This window comes from Lepisosteus oculatus, chromosome 8, assembly GCF_040954835.1.
Source record: "Lepisosteus oculatus isolate fLepOcu1 chromosome 8, fLepOcu1.hap2, whole genome shotgun sequence".
In the NCBI taxonomy this organism is placed as follows: domain Eukaryota; kingdom Metazoa; phylum Chordata; class Actinopteri; order Semionotiformes; family Lepisosteidae; genus Lepisosteus; species Lepisosteus oculatus.
Genome location: NC_090703.1, coordinates 2,205,279 through 2,226,098, shown reverse-complemented (window position 1 = coordinate 2,226,098; position 20,820 = coordinate 2,205,279). Strand labels below are relative to the sequence as shown.

The 20,820-nt window shown below is 37.8% G+C and overlaps 1 protein-coding gene across 4 annotated transcripts in view; it reads right to left on the bottom strand.

Moving 5' to 3' along the window:
* Positions 1 to 20,820, bottom strand: part of adck1 (aarF domain containing kinase 1) — a 152,651-nt gene that overhangs the window by 22,986 nt on the left and 108,845 nt on the right. For 3 of the 4 annotated variants that reach the window (XM_015350419.2, XM_015350420.2, XM_006632266.3), the window contains 2 exons: positions 9,418 to 9,567; positions 7,710 to 7,907 (listed from right to left, as the gene is read on the bottom strand). In XM_015350419.2, the coding sequence (XP_015205905.1) occupies positions 7,710 to 7,907; positions 9,418 to 9,567 (348 nt within the window). The remainder of the gene's footprint in view (positions 1 to 7,709; positions 7,908 to 9,417; positions 9,568 to 20,820) is intronic. The other variant, XM_069192976.1, reaches the window with a different exon arrangement.

Genomic DNA, 20,820 nt, shown 5'->3' with positions numbered 1-20,820 from the left:
CACATTAAGTATTCCACTCTCTCACAGTGTTGAGCTGCTCTGTGGGTATTTAAAAAAAGCAATTAAAAATCATCCCTGCTGACCAATGATCAAACAGCCATTCTGCAACACTGAAATATGGAAGAAAGTGGAGTGTGGAAGAAAAAACTCTGAACCCACCGGGTCCCTTGCGATTCTAAATTCTCATTAATAAGATAAATATGGCAGAAAGCATACTTCAAAATAAATAAGAAGTTCTTATTAGAAGATACAAAAAATGAAATCGAGCATTCTCAGAAGGCATCTGCCAGTAGCTGCACATTCAGCTATGAGCCTCATAAGAAATTAGTATATATAATACACATTAAAATTTACAATAAATCATATTTCATGTTATTTAATATATTTGTAATATTAAAGAAGTTTAAGATGTGAGCTTTTGGAGTGAATGTTCAAGTTAATTGGTCTCTTAAATAAAAAATAAACATTAACTGCACAAATTTCTTCTAATGCAGACATTTCATCTCTTTTATGGGTCTTTAAATATTCAACAGCTTTATAGCCGGGGTCTCTGTCTGATGAAACAGAGTGGTCGAGCTTCCATGCTTTGCCCTGTGAAAGGATTTGGTTGTCGCTCCTGCTCTGAACAGATTCTTTCTGACAGCTCCAATACAACCATTTAAACTTAACAAAATGAGAAAGATCTAAAAATTTGCTGTGACCCATGTTCTCATTGAATGAATATTTGCGTACTTGCATCAGATATCTTGATCTTTTGCTTTTTTAAAAGGGCCTAAAATGTTTTTGATATTTTAAAATGCACTGTAGTTTTCTATCAATGATTAAAACAGCTGTAAGAGTGCGAGATAATAAATCATTGTTTCTTAACAAATAATGGAATTACTTGTGTGAAAAATCTGGAGTTCAAAAAATGTATTTAATTTAATCTTTGTTTAGCTAAAATATGTATTCTGAAGACAAAGAGATTTTTGTCAGACATAATCACAGTTTGACTAAGAAATTAAAGTAAAAAGAAAACGGCGTTGAGGTTTCTGGTGTGATTAATCACCTTGGTCTTTAAGAACCTGAGCCTTGTGTTCTCATTAACACAGTGTAATTTGTACTCTAGGGAGAGCCATTATACCATTCAGATGTTTGACTCACACCAGGTAACGGGACAGAGAGTCAAGTTGCTATAATTGTCTCTAACCTTCTGGAAAAAAAAGAAAAAGAGCATTACAGATGCCACTCATGCGCTCCAGTGAGAGTGGAGCTCTTAAACTGCTCTACCGTGTTTTAAAGAACAGCTCTTTAGTACCTCTTTTTTAACAAAGTCCTGAATCTTAAAACTTTAATGGAAATCAAATTAACATGGTGTTGTACATCTCCTCCTATTGCATTTTTTTTTACCTGTTACCTAATTAATGAATTACCATTAATTTTACTCAAATCATGTTCTTGCTAATGTTCTAGTGATTTTATGTTTTATAAAAGTTTTTATAAAATGCTAAACAAAATGATCAAAGACCAGATTGCTGCGGACCAGAAGAGAGAGAATGCTGGCACACCAGCAGAATGGGCCTAGCAAGTTCTCCTAGGTAGGAAAATAATAAAAAGCCTGGAAGCTTGTCACTCAGAAAAGACCCTCACTAGCATGAAACCAGCCCTGTAATCACCTCTGCTGTGGCTCATGGGTCAAGCGGACTCCCAGGAGACCACACAAGAGGCACTCATTAATTTTCCTACAGATAAGGTCTTAGTGGGCAATGATCCAAAAAAGGTTTAGTGAGCGCCGATGTTTTCAGTGAGGACAAGCTCTTCCTGTCCATTTTCAGTCATCTTCAAGAAATCTCTAAGGCAGTCCGAAATTTCTATTAATTGTGCCTAAAACTTAAATCAGAGAAGGAAGAGCACGCTGTTAGTACTGTAACTACAAAGAACATGGATCACAATGCACCTTAACTTTCTGCTTAAACCTCCATTCAAAATCACCTCGATACCAAGTCAGAAGAAAATGCTGAGCTATGACTAAACACTTAGTGGGTGACTCACAAATTCTGTCTTCAAAGTAAAAATGGACAGAGGTGAATAGAGGTATCGGTATTTCCAGAGTGCTGAATACATTTACTGTAAGTAGTTCATCAAAATTAGAGCAAAGCCTGAACAAAAGCTCTATACATTTTTTATGTAGACGGTACATGGCCTTCAAAGACCCTCGGGGCAGGTTTAAACCTACACACACAATTCTGATCCTTGAAGAGGATAGAATCACATCATCAATAACAGGAAAGCTAGCAGAGTGTTCTGGACTGAGTGCTTGACCTACCCAGCACTTGATTCACATCTGCCATAAAAGGTCACAATTACTACACAGCAAATACAGAATATTCCTAAACCTTAACCCTCTGCAACTCATTATCTTGACACACCAGTCTGGTAGTCTTGTTTTAAACCTTTTAATTAGATACCCAGAGCAGCTATAACATTACATATCTCAACAGGTATGACTAGGCGGCTGTAATAATATGCTGCCCTTTTGAATTCAAAATGACACTCTCTCCGTAAATAATATTGTTCAAATAAGAGGCAAAGCAATTCAGGTAGCTGCCCCAGTCAGACACCTTACACAGACACAAAAGACTGCAGGGATGTGCTACAGAACAGGCTCCAAACTCATGGTCAGCCGGCTCATTTTGGAATAATAGAAAAAGATAATAGAAAAACTAATTTGATGATCCAGTTTAGACAGCTATGAAGCCATTTACAAATTTCAGACATTTATTTTCTCATATCTCTCATCTCTTATCCTAGATATTATGATGAATTTGGTATAATTCATTACAATAATAATAACAATACAATTATAATTGTAATTTAATTGTAATGGCTTTCAAAGCAGAAAAGTATTTTTTGTTGATGATGAGGATTCAGCAATACAATAAGGCAAAACCATTGTCAATCTCCTTTTATCTTCATAGTATGAGTCTATTAATAATGATAAATGTTACTAATGTAAAATAACTGAATAAGAACATTGCTACAAATAGGGAGTTATGAAAATAGAAAATATCAAAAATAGTCCAAGTGGATTAATCAATAAGTAAATTAAATATTCATAAGCTTTGGCTTGTACAGATTTTGCCAAAAAAATACCTGAGTTATAATTAGAGGCAACTGAGTTCTTTTTTCTTTGACAGGTTTTGTGAAAAGAGTAAGAAGTCAGACATATTTTTTAACATTTCAGGCAAATATTTATTAACGATGAGAATGACACACAAAACATAAACATGCAATGTACAGGTTACACTCTGTTGAAACTTATAAAGAAAATACCCCATGCCTATGCCTATGTCCTGACCAACCAGAAAAATCCCAGACTTGAATATCAAGTATTCAAATCCTCTATAATTCCTACAAAGGCCAAAAGAATATAAAGCCACCTTCTAAAACAACAGAATATGACATGTATTAAATCTCTCTAAATCTGGAGGCAACAAAGTGAATGGAAAAACTATCTCCCTATACTAAAAATGCACCCAAAAACCAGGAGAGGCTGTTTTTTAATTAAGAGATTCTCCATACAGGAAATCAAAGTTACCTAAAAACAACAGATAGGCAAGCTCTCTTAGCAAGATTCAAGTACTTAACTCGAACCTGGTCTGTCTAGATGATCTGGATAAGGACCTCTTGCCTGGAACATGCATTATTTTCTGTGTCCTCCACTCTCCTCTCTGTCTTCCTGTCTCTTCCAGAACTTAATTAACCAAGGTAAAGCAGAAATTATTTTGAGTCTCGCACCGAGCACAACTGCAGTTATTACCATAATTAAATACCATGGTAAATACCATAGTTCTTTCCTTACCAATAACTTCAAATGTGTACCCTAGCCAGGTGTTAACCACTGTATCTAGATTCTTAAGGACACTTCAATAGTCACAACAGCTGGAACAATACTGTATATCTAGAGAGAGAAAAACCAATGAATCAGATATAACACTACTGATACTAGGCTTTGAAGGATTGACTAGTCATCAAGAATTGCTATACACACTTGATTTGAAGATGCAGAGACTGATGATCTAAAAATACAACTATGCCATTCCCAGGGTGATACTGTGCCATCACTAAAGACAAACTAGAGCAATCAATAACCTTTACAATGTTTTATTAAGATTATATACTGCTACTGTGAAAACCAAAAAATACTTATAAAAAATAATTATATTTTCTTGCCATTCACTGTATTACAGTGGATTTATCACTATACAGTATATTATATCTAAAATTTGAGCATTTTTAAATAACGTTAAAATCAGTATGAAGAGCAGCTCAATAACAGTTATTAAGTGTATATATCCAGTTCTCCTTATCTCCCTTATTTATCCTGGCCTTTACCTGTCAATTTTCCGAGTTACAAATCCTCTTTGTTTCTGCTGAATCTTGCCCAAGAAGACAGAAAGCAGCACACACAATATCAAGATACAGTACATGGTGCAGAATAAACCATCAGCAGGCTGCCAAGTATGGAGAAAGATAGGAAACAGAAAAAAGCCTATGTGTACAATTTTCAATTTTAAACAGGAAATTAGGAATAAAAATTTCCTTTTCATTTTGGGCCAGTTTGTCTTTTTGAAGTTTCTATTTATTTTTTCACTTTGCGAAGAGCCCTGTAACACACAAAATTTAGCTATGATGTAAATCATATTTCAGAGTAGCACACTTTTAGTGGAGCTAATAAATAAAGTTTTAAATTCCTCTTATCCCAGAGAAGAGCTACACTGTACCAGGGGTTTTAGTACTTTTATTTCAGAGGCCTCTGGAGACAGCACTCAGTCTTTACAACAGAAATTCACTGTCATGTTTTAATAGACAGAAAATCTCTCTACTTCAATTCTTTGTATTTTATTATGGCTTTGGTTAGGCTAACCAATCACCAGTCACTCAGTGCAGAATATTACCAAAAATGTATTTTTCTTGCATGCTAAAATATCAAGTCTCAAAGCCCCTGACAGAATGAATTATATTGCTTGTTCAGAAGTTTCTGTACAGGAGAAAAATTAATGTCATTTAGCAATGTTAACAGAAGACAAAGTAATAGCAAATGAGAATTCCTTTGTTACAAATCTGCAAAAGTTAAAAGGCTGGATTCCTTGAGCAATTATACAGACTTCTAGCAACAAACACATCCTTTCACAACGCAATTTTGGTGTTACAAAAAATCTGACTATATTTGTAAGAAACAAACTACATTTAAAAAAACTGAAGAAAGTAGTGAATGACGTGCATAGGTTTTCTCAAAAGGAACTGCAGGAAAGGGAGTGAAACAAACTGGCTGTGAAGTGAAGAATTTCACCGTTCACTGTTTTGCTATCTTCTAAATAAGAAGAAAGTATTATGAAAATCATGATGTGGAACGTAACAGACTTGCCCATGTCAGGTGAGAGTGCTCTCATGCATGCAGGGGCTCTGAAGAAGGAAAGCCCTTTCAATAAGGTTATATACTTAATCTATTTATTGTTCAACTGATGACCTGGAATATCCTCTTAAGAAAGGAGGAGACAACAGAAAAAGAATTTATCAGCACACAAACCTTCACCCTCTTTTTCCCTCCCGGCCCACAGATTGCTTCGTGGTTGTCAGTGGGAGCATTTTTATAGCGTGTTAAATTTAACTATAATGTCAGTTTGAAGTTGTTAAGCTTGTGCAGTTTCTCTTTTTTATAGAACGAAAGCAAACAGATCACGCATTCGACGTAGCTCTCCTGTCACTCCGCAGGGAAGCTGCAGAGGCTCTGTCACATTCGCAGCGGCTGCTGAGAAGCAGGAAGGTCAGGGGGCTGCAGCTCTTAATCCAGAGCCAACATTTTCAAGCACTGCACTTATCCACCACCTTCAAGACCTGACGGCTTTGCCTGGCTGCACTGACTACTATTCTGTTTGAATTTTACAAATGACAAATGCATTTTATACAGTAAGTCCTAAAAAAACTTATCACAATTGTTTGAAGTCTAGGAGTAAAACTGAAAAAAAAGACTGTCTAGGGTTTAATGCATATGAAGAAATGGTATTGATTATTCTTCATTTATTTAAACATTTATGTTTCTTGCAAACTGGTGGTTACTTTGATAATCTGAGTGTTGTTCACAATTGAAAATAGCACATATACAGTATGTGGCTCCCGTATACAGTGTGTATACTGTAGCTCTAAATAATTTATAGTTGTGGTACTTTACATTTCTTTCTAATGCTTAAGAAAGTAAAGCCTCTCGCACCTGGTAGGATCCCCGCACACAGAGGTCAGGACCCATGAAGAAGCCATGACTGGCAGAGCTCCGCCCCAGCTGTGTGGGCCAATCGGCTGTGCTGCGCCAGTGAGAGCCGTCCCTCCCTCCTCGCACGAGAACCTGGCACAAGTTTCCAACATCCTCAAGCGCACTGGGCAGCATCAGCACCCAGGCCTCCTCAAACCTCCTCAACCCAGAGGACACAAGTGGAAGTGCATTTCAGACTGAGAGCAGGAGGCTCTTCCGTACAGAAAGTGTTGAAGGAGCAATTACCTACCCTGCAATGCAGCTGAAATCAAACCAGTGCTGTGGTTTTGCTCAAGAAAGACCTGGCAGAGAACCTCAGATCAACTACTAGCAACCAAACAAGTTAGTTGGGCTAAATGCCCTCATCTCCTTTGTAACCCTCTTGTAAACCCTGCTCTTTGCAAAAAGACATAAAAGCATAAAATCTATGCAGTGGGAAGAGTGTAAGGATAACTAAGGATAACTAGCAGCTTCTTGTTTTAGAAAAAAAATATTTCTCCTCATTCTGTTCTTTATAGGCATTATCATAGGACTTCATGGAATTTTGTTAATCTATTTCCTAAAAGTACTGGTGAAAGTAAATGCTGTAATTTATAAAGTGCTTAAACGCAGAAGTGCAAATAAATTCTTGCTTTTGTTTTGTATATTTGTATATCTTTGCTTACTTCAGTGCAAGTGGCTTTTTTGGGGACAATTTTAGGACCCTGCTGTGATGATGTAATGAAATCTCATCTTCAATCACAATGAGTTACCCTGAAGGTTGCGTAATCAAACTGGAAACAAGTGTACTACCCATTGACACAGATGGTCCGCCTCCCACACACAACTTCAGACTTGTCCAAGCCCAGTCATCCGTAATTTCTAATCACAACCTTGAACTCCTTTATTTTTGGCTGACACATATACAGTAGTGATATGTTAAGCTTCCAATTATAGCCTGTCTTTATTAATGAATATAAATTGAAGTTTATGAGGCTGTACAACATACAATATTCAAATGTTTGTCTTGTATTTTTTTTTCAAAGCTAAAATAACTCTTACAGTTAGGCTTAGTCTTCAACACTGCGAAATCATAAAAAAAAAACAAAAGTGTAGTTTCGCAGTGCCAAGCATTAGTGATGACTTAATTTATTTTAACTGAATTGAGGTTTTGAATGTCAAATTAATTTGAGATTTTAATTATTTTACTCGAGGAAGCAGTTACAAATCCTTAAGCTTGGGTACGTTAGTTGAGAGGGCCAGATCGCACAGGGTAGAATGAGACTGTGGCAGTGGAATGGGCTCAAGCTCCCCGTGTCAGTGGACAGCTCCTCTGATCTGGTTCTTGTGGCAACGGCCCTCCCTGCACTGGCCTGTAGAAGAGTGGGCTTTTCTTGGAAAAGAAGGGAAAAATCCAATAGAAAAAAAAAGAACAGAATACCTCTGCATGCGTGACAGGAGTGTGACTGATTCCAGTGTTGACCGAATCCCAGGACCGGGCAGTCAGGACACAGGCAAAGAGGGGATACAGGTCGCCGGCTCCCAGGCGGCGGCTGTACTTTTCTGTGCCTCTCATGTCTGCCTTCATCAGCGCCTGCCAAAGGCGGCAGTAGTCCAGGCGGAACTGCTGGTCCAGCACCTTGGCGGGGAGAGGAAGAGAGGGGACCAAGTCAGGGCACTGACAGAGAAAGCCTGCATCCCCGCACGAATCCAAGCAGCTTCATCATGCTACAGGGATCTGGGAAGAAAAACGCTCTGAACTTCACACATCCGAGCAGACTGGAATCACACATTAAAGGTCAGAGTCTTTATTTCAGCCTTAAATTTAAATTTATAAATAGAAAGGCACAAAACTCCCATAAGTCATCTCAGTATCTAAGCATTTTAAAACGTGATCGGGCCCACCATCACAAAAATTTATTTCATGAGGTTGAAACACCACAAGTTGCTCTAAATGTTCCTGGAAAGATATAATACATTTGAACAGCATGGTACCATTTACATTCATTTACCAGGACTTCATGGATCTCTGAAATAAATTAGCTGGAATTAACTTAAAGAGTAGTAAGTAAAAATTTAGGATCCTTTTATATCAGTTGATAAAATTAAATAAAAGAACAGCCATCTCTAACAGGAAAAAGACTTATACTGTATGTGCCAGGATCAAGATGTGTTCCACTTTATACGACATTAAAATGGAACCACATTTACAGTATAGTGGAAGGAAATGCTACAGAGGAATTAAAACACAGAGCAAACTATCACTATAAAAAGAGAGAATCTTTAATGGCAAATTATTTCCATAATTCATACAATGGCAACATTGTAGATTAGCAGTCAGTCGGGGCTCTGAACGTGTAACTAGAAGGTTGTAGTTCAAATCCCAGGTGAGGCACTGCTGCCACATTTTTGAGCTGGAACATCATTCAGATTGCTCCAGTCAAATGCACAGCAGGATTAACGGCTACCCATGTAGGTCACTTTGATTAAAAGTGTCAGACAAACAAATTAATAATTAACAATGGAAATAAGGGAGAACGAGTATTGTTTTTTTTTAATAACCACAGAAATCTTTTATAAACATTATTCTCAAACAAGTATCACTTGACACGTGTCAATTTTTCTAAATGTTGTTGTCTATATGTTGCTACTTTTTCAACTGTGTCTGATTGTGTGTTAATCCCTTGAATTCTAAATAAAAATAAAACAATGGAAATATTCCCCCAAAAATCTAAAGTGTTGCTTTAATTTATTATATTTCCCAATCTCACTGCATTTCTCCATTGAGCTTGAAGCAGATATTTCGGACAATCTTTTTCAAGTGATCTATTTATTCCTGTGTGAAAGTGTTTCCCATGTAATACTGGTGTTTAAATCTTCTGACTTTCTATGTCACCCCAACAAACCAACATGCTCCCAAGTGATCAATTTTATGCCACACAATCTTTATTTAAACATTTCTAAAAAAGCACAGTTAAAATATTCCTAATTTCTAACTATACTGCACTTTTCAACTATGAAAAGGTTAGTAATATATGTTTCCCAAACTGAACCGTGTGCTGCTTTCTTGTGACAACGAATAACTGAGTGTGTAATAAGTGATAAATTTTCTTCCTGGAAGCCTAGCACTAAAGGGCACGGTGTCTCACCTGATACAGCCCATGATCGAGTAATATAATTTCAGTCTCACTGGTTTTCGGGCACTTCCTGACCAGCACATTGCCTGGGTGGGGGTCACAATGTATAAACCCATTTACAAAAATCATCTCGCTGTACATCTTTCCCAGGTTCTGGGAAATCTGTAAGAAAACAGCAGAAAAAGGGGACAGTTAGTAATTGTTTATTCATTTTAATTGAGAAATGGCTTTCAGCAAGTGTCATTAGTGTACACTTACCATTGCACGGACACAATCATTCCAGCATTAAGGCGAGTTTTGCCGCTGTCCTTTACCATTTGCATTGTGCTTTCAATTGCCTTCACTATAAATTCCACAGCTTCTAAAACTGTATATTTCTGAAGGCTTCTAAAGGAGATACCAACGGATGTCATCCAATACAAGAAGCCAACTGGCATAGATCAGGTTTGTAAACATTTTTAAAAGTCTCAGATATCATGCTGCTTATAGTTCTCATTGTAGATCAGCAGGCTTTTGGCACGAATGAAGCACATTTCATGCCACTACACTCACACTCCAAGATCAAGCAGATAATCGCTGGCTGCAAGTTTTCTGCGCAAAGGGACAGAATTAGTTTCTGCTCATTTAGACCTTAATAACACCACATTCCACAATGGCAGCATCAGCCAGGAAGAACACTTCATTTGCAACTGCAGAACCAAGGTGTGCACCTGGAAACTGCAAAATAAATCATTTCCACTCACTCTGTCTCACTTGAGATTAAGAGTGATAAAAAAATCTCTACAGAGGAATGAACAATGACACAGTTAGTGTGTGTAAACAGAAGGAAGGGAGGAGACAAAAAGATTCACTAAGTGCTGCTGTGCACATACAGTAGATGTGTCTTATTGATCCCTTCCTTATCAAGATACAGTAGCATAAATCTGAGCAGCCTCAAAACTGAAGCCTGTTGATCTGTAGACTATTTTTGTAATTGCCTGATCAATAAACATATGTATTTACCATAATGCGAATGTTGAGCAAAATCTGCTTACAGCTCAAAGTCCCATGTGCAACAACTCTAACTCAGGAGAATTAACAGCTGCTCGCATGCGTTTTGACAGATCATATACGTCCGGTAATGCAAATCAATGTAAACTTATCTGTCTGAAATATCTGTGATGTCAAAGAGCTATTGGTCATTTAGGGTAAGGAATGCTGAAGACTGCAGGAAGGAATATTAATAAAAAATACACCCTCTACAGTCAGGAAATATTGTATCATAGCACACGATTTCCTTGTTCTCTGGGACAAATAAAATACTCTTGACAATAGATTAATGACCAGGCAGTAAAAAGGACAAATATTTATTCACAATAATAGTGCAAATACACAACAAAATGTTTCTGGCTATATAGAGATACTACAATAACAGATCTATGAGATCCCAGAGCCCTGCTTTCTACAGACCTAGACAACACTGAATTCTCCTGACTTACTGTACAGACAAAATGGGGAAAAGGGGGAAACAAGTAGCCTGTGTCTTATCAAACAAAGGATCCTGCTCTAGACGAAATCTTTGTCTTAAATGCATTTTAAATGAATGGGACCCTATTTCACTGCTAAACAAACAGCGCACCACTAACTACAGTAAGAAGAGCTGTCCTTTAGTCTGTGGATTCCACAACTGGGAAATCAGTACTTTCAACACTGTAGGAGAGAAAGTCCCCTATCTTAAAAGTCTGGTTCTCATTCAGTGCAGGGGTACTAAGCAAACACACAGACAGACATCTCATTAAGGACACGGCAACATCAGTACTGTTCATTTTAAGAGGCTGGGAAAATTAGTGAAGATAAGCAGCAAAATCACTGCGGCAAATCAAATTTGTTTGTTTACAGTAGGATCAAATAAACCTACAGTATACAGTATGCCCTTTACAAGCAGGGGGTTGCAAAGAAGGCCAGGAGCATTGTGGAGTGTGTGTCTCATTCCTCTCGATGTGAATTTACACTACACCCATCTGGGAGATGACTCTGTGTACCCATGTGTAACAGTAATAGACTCAAGAAATCTTTCATCCCTGATGCAATCTCACTTCCAAGCAATGTATAATAACTCTCTTATCTGAAATACTAGTGTACTGTGTTCTTTTATTGATGATGTTTGTCAGTTTTTGTGTAGTTGTGTTGGGCTTTGAAAACATAGGTGTCTCTCTCACAATCCAATCAAATCTCCTCTTGCCTGCTGCCTCCTTTGAGATGACCCTTCCATTTATTTTCTGGTTACTCTGTGTCCTATTTATCCTGAGTTGAGGCCCAGTGAAGTACACCAGTGAAGGCCGGCTTAATGACCTCATGGTTAAATATTAAGGTTATAAAACAGCAGACAAAATTCTCTGCTGACTTAACAAAGAATTAGTTTACCCTGGGTTAATTATTAGCACCACAATTTGCTTCAGAACTGTAACAATAGCATTATATTCATATTTCTCTATCCCGATTCTAGCTATTTAGAAATCAAGCGAATTAAAGATTTTTTTTTTCTCCACAGAACTTTTTACTAATTACTTTTAGCTTACAGTGAAGTGTGCTCGTGGCAGTTTTAAACTACTCCTATCTGCCAAACAGACCTCACTGCAAACTGTGAAGGCTTTCAAGAAAAAAGAAGAAGAATATAGGTCAATGTAATTCAATTAGTCACGAAAAGGAAACGGGATTAGATTCTAGAAGTTTCTGTTAAGGATTTAAGGGATTCCTGTCCTAGCATGTAAAACGTCGGATGTCCATTCATTCTGCTGTTATTAATTCTAACTGCAATAAATACTGACCTGTCCTGTTTGTTATTACTACATAGTAACTTCAAATTTACTGCTTTCGATACTGTGTCTATCACTTCAAAGTAACCTGGACAGACATTGAGATGCCAACGTGATTAAAAATTACGCAAACTCCCAATTTTATTCCAGGCAGGTACCCGTATCTAACTGAGACTGTATCTCAGGAACCCACTAATTTAACAAACAATCAACTGGTACTTCTTACCAACAGAAGTAGCAGACGTATCCAGACGTATTCTTAACAGTAGCAGACGTATCCAGATTTCAATGGAAAATTGGAATTAGGTCAGGATTTCCATCCTACAACCCATCGCGAATTACAAGCCCACTGCTTGATGACAACTGTTCGCCGGAAACATTTTCCTTCTGCTGAGGGAAAGCCCACTACCATGCACTGGTTCTGTAATTTGCATCTGACAGGTGGGTCAAATGTTTTATTTAATGTGGGAGCAGGTGCTAGGATCCTCCATTGTAAGGAGCATTAAAGACTTGAGAGAAGCAGTGCTTAGGAGTATAAAACACACCAGTTCCACAAGCCAGTGGTAGACATCAGAAACACAACTGAAGCTTAGATCTCTTCAAAGCACATCCACCTCCAGCTTCCAGGAGTTCTTGTCTCTGTCTAGTCGGAGACAGCTGTGATTCCCTTAGACTTGTTCTCAAAGGGAACCAAGCCACACCGCTCCTCAAACATGTGTTCAAAGCTATAGGAGTCTCCTTTTTAACAGTGCTTGCAGAGAAGGCACGTTGGGGGCGGAGAATCCTGAAACTGTTATGTTCTGAATGCTGATAAACAGTCTCGACTGCTGTTCATAAAGGAGCTATCAAGAACATGCATGGAAAAAAGAAAACATTTCCCAAGGCAAACCATTATTCTGAAGGCATTTGAATAGAACACTTAAGAACTTTGCATTTCCTAAATATGCTGAAGGGAATAGGAGATGCTAAATTCAATCTAGATACCAAATTGGATGTATTCCTAAATCATTATCTCATGAACTGCAGTTCAAAATGAGAGCATAGCATTTGTTTACATACTGTTGTTATGCTGGTGGAATATATAACTAACATCTTAATATTACTTTTGTGTACTGCATATGCTTCAAAACATTGTGTTTTGTAAGTGAAAAATTACATTTTGAAGACTTTCACTTTACAGAATAAGCATCGGTACAAATATAAAACTTAAAAATTAATCACACATCTTTGGGCAGTGAACAAATAACCTGTTCCAAGGGGTTTTATATAATTCATAAAGTCACACATTAAGGTCGAGGGTTATTATTCAGTCTTAAGAAATTATCAGAGGCTTAGACAGCCCGGTTGCTTTCAAATTCAAAAGTATTAAATTGTTTACAAAGACTTAATAATAGAAAAGATTTGTTATACAGTGTTTGAATACTATGTGCAAGTAGCAATAACAAACTATAGATACAAAATGGGTAACATTGAAGTAGAAGAGGCTACTTGTGACAAAAGACTAAAGTATTAATATTGACACATCACTTACATTTTGTAGATTACTGTATGAGGAAGCAATAAAAATGCAAACAAAATTTTAGTTCTTATATTTTTACGTAAGATTGAAAGCAAATAATGCAGAACTTGCATCATTGCACTCCCTCGTTGTTATTTTATTAATTGCAATTGTTGTGTTTATTGTCAACTTACTATTAACAGAACTTGTGGGTTTGTCATTAACGATGTATTCGAATTTACAGCATAAGAACATAAGAAAGGTTACAGCTAAGAGGTGGCCATTCAGCCAGTCTAGCCCCTTTGTGTTTCTTGATAGAAACCATTTCTGATGGCTTAAACAACATGGCTGGATAGTTTGTTCCAATTTCCTACATCTCTGCATAGAGGATTGAAGATTCTTTTCCAGACGTTTCTTAAAAGACATCAGGGTATCAGATTCAACAAAATGGTCTTTTAATCATATATACTATATACTGTAAGTAGTACATAATGTGACAGTAAAGGAGTGGACTTGATTATATGTAAATTTGTCAATTCTAGATGGCTCTCTGCGCCTAACCCTCACAAATGCCCATACCCTACTGTATTTTAAACATGAATAAAAAAGTATGGGTACACTGGGTACTAGGAACAGCAACTGGCATTAATTCTGCTATCAGAATGGAAACATCAAATAGGGACAAGCCAGCAAGGTCCTATTCATGTGAATCACAACATTCTCTTATTCTGAAAGCTGTTATTCAGACACCAATTTCTTTTCCTTGTGCTTGAGGTGAGCTAGTTATATCCCAGTCCAGTGTGGTTTCTAAAACTGACATTTCTTCCTGCACAGACTAGGCCATTAATAGTGTTAATAATATTTCTGTCATTCATCATGTAACATCATCTAAGACTGAAAATTCGTTTCTTGAAGGAAGAAAAAATCAGTAATCACTGAGGGCTTATACCCATAACATATTCCCTCAGAAAAGCATCCTTTTTAAAGATTTGTCATCTCTGAAGATTAAAACTCAGGCTGGGTAGTGTGTACAAGGGCGCAGTCCTAGTACCTTAATTAGTGCCACTTCAGGACACAAATCCTAGCTGAGTCATGATTGCAGATAGCTAAAAAGTACATCTTATATATAGCATGAAAAATGCTTAAGGGAGCATGGACACTAATAATGTGTCATTATATGCAGACATGATGGAATGCAGGAAAAAAGACAAAAGAGAAAGACTGTAATAAATATAAAGATTGCGAATGTTTCTTCACAATATCATCCCTCTCAGATACCACAATCACTGTGGTGTCTCACCTCTTCCACATTTTCACCTGTCTCAGTGGATATCTCATGGTAAGGAAAAAAATCTAATTTCATGGCTTTGATGCACACACATTTTAATAGCAGCTAACCTTGCGTGTTCTGAGCCTCAAGCCTCAAGAAAGCAACAGATGTCCCACAAGAATCATGGTTCTGTAGCTTGAACCAGATGAAAACATTCACTCACATTTTCAAACACTAGGTGAGAAAAGGACCAAGGAAAGAAATTGAACAAGTTAAGCTCCTCTTTCATCTTTAGTGTCATTAAAAAACAGTTTTATCATTTATCTGTGGAAAGTAAAAATAGTGTCTCCATGAACTATCAGCACATTCTCACCTGAATGGATGCCTTGTACAAACTAGTTATCAGGGTATATTTCTCTGAAACTCTTGTGTTACCAACATGTACAGTACATATTTGTATGCCCTAAGCATAATTTGCCTGTAAGAATCAGCAAAGCAGCAAATATTTGTAATTGATTAAAGAAGCAGTAATGGAGTGCAAAATGAGTTTTGATGTTCAGGTTCTGCCTCTCGCCGATTCGGAGATGATTCCCTTTTCCTCTGCCGCTTATGAATCGATGGTGCTGGAGTGCGCACAGAAAATAAATCATATTTTCTGTCCCATTTCACCAGGCTGATGAGACTGTTCCCCTGGCAGCAGCCAGCCAGAAATGAGAGAAGATAAAGTGTCTGAGCGCTGACAAGTTCACGACTGTGGAATACAAAAGGAGGATAAGCGAGGGCATCCCTGCTGGCAGAAGCAAATGCACAAATTATTCCTGCTCTCTAAATATGTATTTAGAATGTCTTGCAAAATAAAGCAACTAGGCACAAGTTTACCACCAATGACATTCCAAATGATGAAACACTGTAGCTCCATCTAGGAATGACTCAGCAGCTTTTCTGTGAGCACATGCAACAAAGATGAATAAAAGACTGTAATGAACATCCACTTTTTATAAAAAGGTTAGCACCAAACAGTTAAGGAATAATGCCGTGCAGTTTCTTTTATCACCAGCATCTAAAAATCAGAACCAACACAGAAAGTCTGTGAGGTAGATGCAGCCGCATGGTCATTTCTCACGTGTGCCTGCAGATGAGGGTCATGTCATACAGCGCACACAAACCACATTTTGACTCTTCCTGTCAAGAAATTTAAGTGCTAATCAAAATTTCTGAGGTTTAACACATTGTTTTATTTTAAACAGCATACAGCACTCATGTGTGTGGGAACACCTTTAAAAATGTATGGTTCTAAATTATATATAAAGACATCACTTTAAGGTACAGTAGTTTTTAGGACTTAGAGGAACTGAAACCTTAGCTGTCTCATTCAAACTCTCTCTCTCTTCAATCTCAAGGATCCCACTTCCATTTTGTTAGCTAGTAGTGGAAGGAAAGCAAAATCCCAGAGGGAAGAGCTCTGGCTTTGGGGAAGAGTCCTCAGTGCTGTAAGGAAGAGGGGGAGAAAGGCCAGATCTACCTGTTTATAACAGCAGATAGGAGTATAGCCAGACATACCTGCTCCACCAAAATATATGGTTTCAGTGTTGTCCTTTTTATAAATGTTAAAAAGACCTAATTTATTTTGCTTGGTAATTACTTTTTATCTTCAATTCATCTTTGCATGTCCTTACAATGATCAAGATATTACAAACAAACATTTTAAGTTCACTGACTGATGTTGTTCCCATCACTGCATTCCTGGATAGTTCAGGGTTAGCTGAACTCTCAGATAACCTCAAGGGAGCAAATGTGCATTATGTGAAACTTTAAATGAACACGTCTTTAAACCAAAAATTTTAAGCGACTGCTCTATTTTGCTGTTATTCCTCTAAAAGATGCTAGTAAATGTTTGTGGGGAGGAATGGAACAGGAACAGTCCCTTTCTTCTTCAAGTTTTTGATGTGCCCATCCAGAAAACAGTGGGTCAAACCTTCCATGAAAATTTTAACTACCCTAGTTTGAATTAGCAGTTTAAAAGTTGACACTGCAGCTACACTACAATGCATGACATTTGCCCTCATGCAGTATACAGTATACTGTAGGAAAATGACACTCATTCAATTTATTTCATATTTAACGTCTCCTGTTATTGAGTCATGATCCTCTTGGGCCAGACTGATAAACGTGCTATAAGGTGGTCGTGTCTCATGGATTAACGCTTATTGTGAGCTACAGTTTGTCAGACCCTGTAATAAAGTAGTGAAAGTAATGAATGGCCCAAATAACAAATTAAATAGAAATCACAGCCATTCACCTCGTCGTTTAATTCAGTTTTCTCCAGGTAACTGAGACAAAAAGGATAATTCTATCAAAGAACTGAACTGCATGTTTAAGAAAAACAATAAAAAATCTTTCTCAGGTACTGATGTAGGGACAATAAAATTCTCAATGCAATATTAAAATACAGCTTTAAATAGACACAGTTTAACGATTCAGTTCATGGCAGAATGACTTTTAACCAGATACAGTACATATCTGTGTTTAAAGGAATATCCTGCACTGACAGAGAAAAGAGCTAAACCTTTTCAGTCCTGAACAAAGACTGAGAAGAGACCTGACTCAAGTTGTCAAAGTCCTCAAAGGCACTGACAAATTCACACCTAGGGGCTCCTCAAAATGCTCAAAATCGGCAGGGTGACACAAGAAACTACTGTACAGTATGTGACACGCATAGAAGCTACTGTATGTGGTTGTACACTTAAAACCAAATACAGGAGGCACTTCTTTACACAAAGGGTTGTGGGTGTTTTGACCAAGCTGCAAAGCCATGCTGTTGAAGTTGTTACCTTGGCTTTCTTTAATAAAAGAAGCTGGATGCGATTCTCAGATGAGATTAGCTATTAACTACCAAACAGGCTCGACTGCTTATACTGGTTCTTATGTTTTGCTGATCATAACACTGATTATTTTGTTAAATGTTTTTCAGATGTTTTGATGTGGAAATGAACATACAGGTTATCCTACAAAGCTCTTTCTATGAATAAGATAAATTAAAATATTTATTTTGATACTATACTGTATGTGTGCATATACTCCATTCAACAGTTTATAGAGGCAGTCTACAGCAGTAATGATTGAAAGAAGCAACATAAAAAGTTAATTTATTTAAACCTTCCTTCTAGACTGAGTTATTTCACAAATCAATATGGGGCAGGAAAAAAATCCTTTTAACTTGAAGATGTTCTAAATTTAATGAGCTGTTTTCAAATATTGGCACATGTTCGGCTGATTCTACAGATCCTTAGGGAGATATCGGACTGCCCTTTTTATTAGTCACTAGATCTTTTGAAACTCTTCCTTTATACCCACATAATAATTGGACCATAGTTTTTAATTAGTTGCTAGGCATGATGCCTTTCCATTCCCAGTAGTAGAGCTGTTTCAAAGCCATTTCTCTGAAACTGTCATTCAAATGCTGTAACTGCGGCGTTCTTCACATATTTTGTCTAAAACACAACCCTTCTATGATAGAGATCTATACAATGTGAAATATACTAGAGTAACAAACAATATGTCTTGGTCATGGCACAGAAAAAAAGCTCAGAGAATTCAAATGATCTTAAATGACAGGCTTAAGCTACTGCTTTCAGTTCCATACTGAAGTGTCTAGAAATGGCTTGCATTTCACCTACACAGTATTCAAGAGTCCTCCACTCTCTCTGTTCCATGTTAGGGTGAGTTGGAGCCACAGCTCATTTTATTCAAGGAAGAGGGACTACAGTCAGTACCTTATTTTATTTATGCACACCAACTGCACACAGCAGTTTAACCTTTTCTCAGATTTTACCATTTTCCATAGGTGAACAGATTTAAAAAATAATGCAACGATGCACAGAAAGCTAATGTTTTCTACCATTCATGTTTTCTTGGTAACTAAGCAATTTGTAGTGGCTTTGAGAGTGAAGTGTAGCATTACTGATCTGTGTGGAGATTACATCATGCAGAACAGTTGAGTGCCATGAAATCAGTGCCAATGTGACCAGAAAAATGCAGAATTCAGAATGAACTGCAATCCCATTTTATGACACAAAAAGTCCAGCTCTTAGGATTTTAGGCTAGTGAATCTAGATATATACACACTGTGCATAAACTGGAAGTGTTACCTCAGTTACCGTTCTGAAACTACTAATGCTCACAGCAGAGTGTGTTTTTCCCTTATTTAAACTCATGGATAAAAACCATCCTCATAGCTATGAAAACAAAAACAGCCATGGCAGAGTATGAAAAATAGCTAAAGGAGGAGAGAATTAAGATAGAAGCAGTATATATTTGTGACTGAGTATCACTCTCCCAAGTTTATCTCTGAGGTTACGAACACTGGGAGAGACCAGAATAAAGCAAGAGTGTGAATGAAGGAGCGAAGGTTCTCAATCAGATAATGAAGCTCAGACTACGAGATGTGTACATCTCTTTATGCATCATATCATGTATCCTGAATGCCAAACAGATTTATCTATTAACTTGGAATTGCTGAGAAAAAGAACAAACTTGCCCCCATCTTGAGCGTCACGTCAAGTACAACAGCAATAATGAGCATCAGAGTGATAGCCCAGCAGGATATTGAGCAGAGCACAGTTACAGCAGATTAAGTCAGGAATAAATAAGCAAAGTACGCATTTGGCAGTAGCATGGCATACACCTATGGAATATCCAGAACTTTAGCAGGTAGATCTGTGCAGGATGGAAGAATATGGCAAACAGCAATGCTGGATTAGACATTCTACCTTTGACATGCCAATTGTTATCCAAGGGCATCCCCCTGGTTCCTAAAGGTGTTTTTCTGTTCCAGATAAGCTGCCATCTATAGTAGTCAACTGACAGAACTGTTATTTACAAAAGGGCACTGCACATACTTCTGCTAACCTAAACACGGGGAGCCTGGGCAACAGTGTGGATGACAAAAATTCACAGATGAGGGATAAGGAAGTAAATGTCACATTAGGCCTTGTATAATTCAGGCTCATTTCTAAAAACCACATCAATTTCACCTCAGCAGGACCACTCCTTTATTCCTGGATACTTTGTAAGCCAGACGCACGACAGATTCACCCAGTAGAGCAGAGCATCTCAACTGCAGCCCAGAAAACAGTGCTGTGTGCAGGGCGGGACACACACTGCTAGACTGTTATTATATCTCCAGAGGCATAAAGTGGAAGACAGAGCAAGGAGAAGGCAATAAAGTACTACACCAACACAGACTATACCTGAAATGACAAAAAAAACAGAAAGATATAAGGAAACTGCACTGCAGTAGCATGCAGCTCTGATCTTGGGGGAACATTGTGTTTTGTCAGTTTTGTTCACTGGCTAATTCATGTCAGTTTTCTATTGGGGCCTATTTGCTCATTTCAGCTCTTAAAAGGTTAAACGAGATCTGTGATTGTTATCAAACCTGAAGCAACTTCTGAGTTCCAGAACTGCCTTGATTTAGGTGTGTTGCCTGAAATGTAACCACTGGACCTCTGCGTTTAAGAAAAATAATTATTGTGGAATTTACAGTGTCACTCCCACCTATGGGTGTATCTGATAAACTGCCACCCCTGCCTGTGGGCATGCCTGATACAGTGCCACTCCCACATGTGGGCATGTCTGATACAGTGCCACTCCCACACGTGGGCATGTCTGATACAGTGCCACTCCCACATGTGGGTGTGTCTGATACAGTGCCACTCCCACATGTGGGTGTGTCTGATGCAGTGTCAATCCCACATGTGGGTGTGTCTTATATGGTGCCACCCCTGCCTGTGGGCATGCCTGATACAGTGCCACTCCCACATGTGGGTGTGTCTCATATGGTGCCATCTCCG